Source organism: Giraffa tippelskirchi, chromosome 13, assembly GCF_054371585.1.
Source record: "Giraffa tippelskirchi isolate mGirTip1 chromosome 13, T2T-mGirTip1v1.2.pri, whole genome shotgun sequence".
NCBI classification, from domain to species: Eukaryota; Metazoa; Chordata; class Mammalia; order Artiodactyla; family Giraffidae; genus Giraffa; species Giraffa tippelskirchi.
Window position 1 is genome coordinate 80,365,646 of NC_137287.1, and position 7,708 is coordinate 80,373,353.

Consider the following 7,708-nt stretch of genomic DNA (forward strand, 5'->3'; position numbering starts at 1 on the left):
ATGTTCTTCTCTAATAAATCTGACTTGTTCCCAAGGCACATCTCTCTGCCACGCTGATTGTTAAGACAATGGATTGTTTATTAACGAGGTAGGAATCAAGAAACTGTGTTTCTAGCTGCGTTACCTTAGACAAACCATTTAATCCTTTTGATTTGGATTCCTCGTTGTTGAAATGAAGAGGTTGGACTAGGCATCTTTCAGCTTTAAGTGTTTGCCTATATATTTAACCCTGGAGAAGGGAATGGCAATCCACTTCAGTATTCTTGCTTGGAGAATCCCTATGGACAGAGGAGCCTGGCCGGCTACAGTTCATAGGGTCACACAGGTCAAACCTGACTGAAGCGACTTAGCACGGCACTATATATTTAACAGTTACCCTTTACAGGTATTTGTTCAAGGTTGATATTTCCACTGGGAGCTGGGCTGATGAGAATAATGTGTAAGTGTAATTAAAAGATTCATTAATTGCCACTACTGTAAAGAGAAGTAAAACATATTTGTTAGAAGTGGATATTTTCATTTTGGAGTAGGCTGATAAGAGTACTAACCCATTGTGGGCTCATTCAGACGCAATTCAGAGTCCATATATTTTACTCCTACGCTGCCACTAGTTACTTTTGTTATTTATGAGTCATTTATGAAATGAATATTCATTATTAGCCAACCTCTTTAGATCACTGGGTATGTTTCTGATAAGAAAACTTTTATAAAATTTAGGAAAATTATTAAGCATTTATTAATGCTTAAGGCTCTATTTCACTAATATATCTTAACTGTGACAAGAGAAATATAAAATATTGAGAATTTAGATATATCTGAAGCTGACTTCTTTTTATTTAGATCACGTTCATGAATTAAGAAGCTAAGTCAACATAAATTTCCAGACAGATAAAAAAAAAAATGAAAGAAAATATGACTGAGAGAGATGTAGGATCTATCAAGGAGAACAGACACAATTTCAGAAAGAGAATATAGATAGTAACCAAAGGAACAACAGAGGAAAATGTAAGTTTGATGCAGCCATCATGTGCCAAGCAGAATACATTTTAAGAGATTGATATTTAGTCACATCCTCCTAAAATTTTACAAGAATGACAAAAAACTCTTAGAAGCTTTATGACATAAAGAAAACAAAATAAACAATGAGTTATAAGGCAAAGGACCCAGGGATATCCCTCATTGTCCAGTAGTTAAGAATCTACCTTCTAATGCAGGAGATGCAGGTTCAGATGCAGATCTGGTTGCTGAACTAAGATCCCACGTGCTGCAGGGCAACAGCCCACATGCTGCAACCACTGAGCCTGCATGCCACAACTAAGACACAGCCAAATAAATACATAAATGTTTTTAAAAGTTAAATAATAAGGCACAGGACCCATGCTTCCATCTTTATTGTATTCATTGTCATACACATTTTAGTTCTTGGGTCTATCTTTTCAAATCTTGTCACTGATCAAACTCCTGTTTTTTCTCATACATATTGTATATTGTCTCAACTGGAAAACTGGAAATGACTTTTAAGCTTATTAACTTTCTGGTCAAGAACATTCTTTAAACATAGACTACTGTACTCTTCTGTAGAAATACAGATTTAAGATTTTTAGTAACAGCTCTTATGGTCCCTGAACACCACTAATAACTAGTTTCACATAATAAATTGAATCTAATTTTTGCTTTTTGTCCATATTATATTTTAAACCAATTTTGGTTAATGGTTATCTAAAGAGATTTTTAAGTGTATCATATCTTTGCAATTAAGTAAAAATTATATGTGTAGACTTAGATGGCAAATAAATACATTCTAATAGAAGGCAAGTTTCTCTATTAGTACTTACTCAGATAAGGAGAAGGGTATGTGTTTCCCTTCATTGCTGACTACAGTGTTCATGTAAAGATTAGGAATACTAATTTTGTAGGATTAGGTGGCTGCTCTTTGATCAAGGGAAGATTATTTTCCACATGCACCCCACTGGCTACAATAATAGTGATGATGACAATGCATGATAATGACGATGACAATAGTTAACATTTATTGAAATATAATCGCTAAAACAGGAGTCAGCAAATTTTTCTGTAAAGGGGCAGATAGGAAATAATTTAGACTTTGCAAGCCACAGTCTTAGTCTCAATTACTCAGCTCTGGTATCATAGTATTAAAGAAGCTATTGTTGTTCAGTCACTAAGTTGTATCCAACTCTTTTCAACCCCATAGACTGCAGCACTCCAGGCTTCCCTGTCCTTCACTATCTCCTGGGGTTTGCTCAAATTCATGTCCATTGAGTTGGTGATACCACCCAACCATCTTATTCTCTGCCACCCCATTCTCTTCCTGCCCTCAATCTTTCCCGGCATCAGGAATCTTTCCCCACCATCCCATTTCACTGGGTCAGCTGTTCCCATCAGATGGTCAAAGTACTGGAGTTTCAACTTCAGCATCAGTTCTTCCAATGAATATTCAGGACTGATTTCCTTTAGGATGGACTGGTTGGATCTCCTTGCTGTCCAAGGGACTCTCAAGAGTCTTCTCCAGCACCATATTTTGAAAGCACTTTGGACAATATGTAATTAAATGAGCATAGGTGTGTTCCAATAAAACTTTATTTACTTTATAGGTCAGTCAAAACTTTATAGGTCAGGGTTCAGATTTGGCTTGAGGGCTGTAATTTGCTGGTCCCTGGATTAAATAATTGAGGATATTTGAATTCCAGTGAATTACTTTATTGTAGCTAAGTGTTGTATTTCTTTAACCTCTGCGTTAAATTCCATTATTCTTTAAAATATATGCTGGCTCAGACAGTGAAGAATCTGCCTGCAATGCAGGACACCTGGGTTTGATCCCTGGGTTGGGAAGATCCCCTGGAGAAGAGAATAGCAATTCATTCCAGTATTCTTGCCTAGAGAATTCATGGACAGAAGAGCCTGGTGGGCTACAGTCCAGGGGGTTGCCAAGAGTCGGACATGATTGAGCAACTAACACTTTTAGTATATAAATAAAGATACATTAGATTTATTTTAGCCTTAAAAAATTATCCCCATATCATGCATGTTTGCTAAAGATTTAAAGCAACATTTTCTGTTTAAACAATAATAATTAGCATCTACTTTTTAGTAATGGTGTTAATTTTCACTGTATAACCAATCATCCCTCAAACGTAATGACTTAAAAAACAGAGTACCAGTATTTGCTCACAGTTCTGTAGGTCAGTCCTTTGGGTCTGTCTTTGCTCCATGTAGGGTCAGCAGTCTCAGTTCCCTGTCAATGTGTAGCTCTCACCTGGAGAAGCTGGATTGGCTGGCATGGCTGGGTCCTCTTTCCATGTACTCTGGGTCCTCTCTCCATGTACTCTTTCATCCTTTACAAGACTAGCCTGAGCTTTTTCTGAAAAGTGGGTATGTGAAGGAAGAACAAATGTGAATTCATATTGGATCTGTTTCTTTTCCATTAACCTTTGTACTCTATGCTTTTGTTACAAGTTCATCATTAAAGGGATGTTGTCTATAGCTTAAAATGTACATAATGGTCTATCTCCAGGAATCCTGCCTCCCATGCCTGAGTGTTAAGGTTGAAAATACCTTTGTTTAGCTTATGGGAAACATCCAGATGAAGCCCACCTGTGAATGGATGCAGGAAAGAAGAAATTAACACACCCCCTCTGGAGTCTGGCTGGAACCAGGAAATATTTGCTACAACTTATCATCTTTTTCACTTTACTTCCTCACCTTCCCCTCTTTGTTCTATAAAAGAAACTAGCATTCAAACCCCAGCAAAATTGTCTTTGGGACACTAGTCCACCATATTCTCTGCCTGCTGACTTTCTGAATAAAATCACTATTCCTAGCCCCAGCAGCTTATTTCTCAATTGATTGGCTTGTCACGCATTGAGCAGTATGAGCTTAGACTTGGTAACAGACAAGAGTCTTCAACAGCAAGAGAGGGAGAGGCTGTGTGCACAGGTGCTTGTCAAGCCTCCACTTGCACTGCATTTGCAGGGCAAGTCCCATGGTCAAGTCCAGATTTAAGGACTGGAAATAGACGGTCTCCTGAGGAAGGCACTGCAAAGGCACGATGCAAAGAGACACACAGGTACGCCCGAGAGAACTGAGAGTCCACAGGACGGACTGGTGTCCTTGGAGTTGTGTCACATGTGCTCGCTTACTCCAGATCTGCTTTGCTATCAGCCGTGTTGACTCCAGAACTGGCTCATCGTTAGGCATGGATTTTGTACAACAGGGGTGAATAAGCATATGTGTTGCTTAAAGCCATTTAACTGATGTCCCTGCACAGAGTTGTCATTTAGACTGTTTTCAGTTTTCATTCTTGTCCACGTCTTTCCACGACCAGGCCAAGACCAGAGCCATATAGTTAAGTTAGTTTAGATACATACAGACCCTGACTGCTACTAAGAGGATTTAAAGCAGCCACTCAATTTCTTGTTCTCTGTTCTCTTGCGTATTAGAGAAACACATTCCTCTCCATCTGAGCCCAAAGCCTGGCCTCCAGTCTAAGTAAAAGATGCACTCTTGATGGCCAAATATACCCCTACCCAGTTTAACACTAAAATGTTCTTAACTCCAGTTCCATTTTTCTGAGAATTCAGTGTCAGGCTTCTCTCTCTTAAATGGTAGCTCTCAGGCTCTTACATCCTTGCAGAAAGTATGGTTGCTCTAAAAACTTAAAGTATTTTGATTTCTCTCAGTGTTTACCAGCCCATCTCAGTGACACAAGGCTTGTATTCTGATTTTCTTTGAAATCATTGTCTTTTGCATTAAATATTGTCATATGCCTATCACCCAATTATCAGGATAGACAGACTGCCAAATCTATATTTATTTTCAAACAGAAGTTGTGAAGTCCACAACTCTCTTTTTTAAGGTTTTGGCTTTTCCTAATAAGTCCCAACGTGTTTATTAAACAAGTCTCCAAATAAAAAACCTCTTCTACATATTTGCTGCTCTGTAACAAAAATATATGCTAAATTTGAGAAAAATACGTGTTATAAAAAGCATATACTATAAAATGAAGCCTAAATTGACCTATTTTTTATTCTTCCTCGTCTTAGTCTTGATACAGCTATTCCTCTTTAAAAGTTTCTGTGCTTGCTATCGCTGATAGAAAAACAAAGTTGATTTACAAAATATAGCAGAACTTGGCCAAAGTTGAGACACAATGTTAATATGGAAAGGGAGTTAACAGGGTAACTCCCAAAGAAGGGGACAAGAAAAATGCTCTTCTGAGAAAACAGAGTAGAAAGATTTTATCACAATCTATTTTTTTCTGTCTACCTCTTTCTACTTTGGACTTTTAATCACAGTCTTAGAGTTGCAGACAAACATTGAGGAGTATCCCACTCTCGAGACTTTTTGTATTTGTCTAATACAGTATTCATTTTCAAAGTAGACTATAATTTGGGGGCTGTTTGGACTTTTCAGGATTTCCGTAACCAGTGATCATGCTGCTGGAAGTTTTTGGTTAAGAGCAGTCCAGTACCTGAGCAGGATCCTATGGGGCATTCCAGGGACAGATCCCCTGCTATGTCCTCTGTCTGCCTCTTGTTTATGGAAAAAACTTGAGTCTCTGAGGTCTTCTTGAGTTCCAAAGAACACATTTAATCAGAGAAGTAAGAACATGCAGAAACAAAGGAAAACAGTCCAGCAAGACATGATAATGATAGTTTAGCCATTAAAGTCAAGGACATTTAGCTCCTCTTCAAGGGCTACAGATAATATTCTGAGCCATATCCTTGAGCTATTTTGCAGGTACTGAAACCCCCACCAGGTAGAAGTTAAATGCATACTGATCACCAGCTTGTAAACCCCAGACCAGCTGGAACTAGAAGGTTTCTGATTTTCACTCCTGATTACCTCATCACCAACCAATCAGAAGAATGTTCATGAGCTGATCATACACCCTGAAGCCCTCTTCTTCACTCTGTCCTTAAAAACCTTTCCCTGAAAGCCTTTGGGGAATTTGGGCCTTCTGAGAATTAATTGCCCATATTCCTTGCTTGGCCCCACATTGGGACCAAGCTGAAACAGGAAGCTGGGAATTTAGGGAACAATCTTGAAAGGGATGACATAGCCTGAGGACATAATATAGACTGATTAGCATCAAATAGATATAAGATGGCAGACAAATCGACTTTCACTAGACCTTGAGTGTCAGTGTGCACTCACTGTAACATATCAGCAAGCTAAGTGATAACCCTACAGACACCATGATAGTTGCAAGTCCATAAATGTCATAAAGGTGGGTGGTGACCCAATTTCTGAAAACCCCCACCCTTTCCCTAGGTGATGCTAGTGGTAAAGAACCCACCTGCCAATGCACGAGACTTAAGAGCTGGGGGTTCAATCCCTGGGTTGGGAAGGTCCCCTGGAGAAGGGCATGGCAACTCCCTCCAGTATTCTTGCCTGGAGAATCTGATGGACAGAGGAGCCTGGCGGGCTACAGTCCGTCGGGTCGCACAGTTGGACATGACTGAAGTGACCTAGCACATAGCCTTCCCCAAGATAGCTGGAATACCCCTCCCACTCACCAGCCTAAGAAATGACCCACCCCTATAAAAACTGACACCCTCCTACCGGGCTGCAGCTCTCGCCTTCTGAGGTGGCCTATACTTTGTGGAGTGTGTTTCTCTCTAAATAAATCCACCTTTTACCTATCATTTTGTCTCACATTGACCTCTTTTTGCAATATCAAGAACCTGAGCTCCACTAAGTCCTGAGAGCAGGTATGTGATCTCAGTTAAAAGACTTGGTTCAAGTCCCAATCTGGGTTTTGCCTGGATTCAAGTCCTAGTCACTTGAGTTCAGGTTTCAATCTGAGTTGCACAGTTTCAAAATGCTGCACTTTTCCTTCACCACAACCTGGTGTCACTAGATTGTTTTTATGGCCTGTAGGTGAGTGGACCCAAGTTTGGTTCTGTAACAGTCCCTTTTACTTAAGCTCAACAGAGAAAAATGTGAAAACCAAACAGGTAAACCTAAGATGTTGTTTTAGCTGATTTGAGGGGAAATGTGAAGGCTCGTCACAAAGTACTTCTCAACAAAGCATGCTTGGGTGAATTTCCTGGTGAAACTTAGGCCAGACACAGATGCCAGTGAGCCCTGGTTTGCTGCATTGGGTTCCCCTAGTGAAGGGTTCTGTCCTCCTTTGGAAGAGCTTTGTTTGGAAGGGATCTGAAGAAAAAAAAGGGAAGAACAGGTTCTGAAGGTTATCTCTGTCCATCAGATTTCTGCGGGAGCCCCTCCAGGGCTGCTGCGCCCAGCACCTGTGGCTTTCTGGAGCTCCTGTGTTGATGGTGTAAGGAAGCTGCACGTGGTAGGGACTGGTTCTCCTGACTTCCTGAGATCTCAGTGAGCTCGAAATCTCTGTAGAGTGTAGGTTTGTCTGTTGGTGCAGGGAGCTCACTGGAACTGATGGAAGTAACGGTGTCAGGAAGGGAGGGTGATGAGGAATTCACGGTATCAGATGGAGCAAGCCTGAAGGAGGAGCTTGCCAAAGGCTTGCACCCATGTTTCTCCTGACAGTCTCCCTTTCTTTTCCTTTGCAGGGTCTGTCTCTTCATCCCTTTTTCTTTTTTCCTATTTCTTCTTACTTTCGTTATTGACTATTCACAATTTCTTTTCCTTATTGTTACTTCTTTTGGTATTGCTTGTGTGCATGCTTAGTCACGTCCAGCTCTTTGTGACTCCATGGACTGTAGCC

General features: G+C 40.2%; 1 protein-coding gene across 1 annotated transcript in view; it reads right to left on the reverse strand.

The window, feature by feature from the left end:
• The window catches only part of LOC145530961 (uncharacterized), a 55,914-nt gene that overhangs the window by 29,750 nt on the left and 18,456 nt on the right, over positions 1–7,708 (reverse strand). Inside the window, exon 4 of the mRNA XM_081552289.1 lies at positions 3,275–3,379. Coding sequence (XP_081408415.1) covers positions 3,275–3,379 — 105 coding nt within the window. The remainder of the gene's footprint in view (positions 1–3,274; positions 3,380–7,708) is intronic.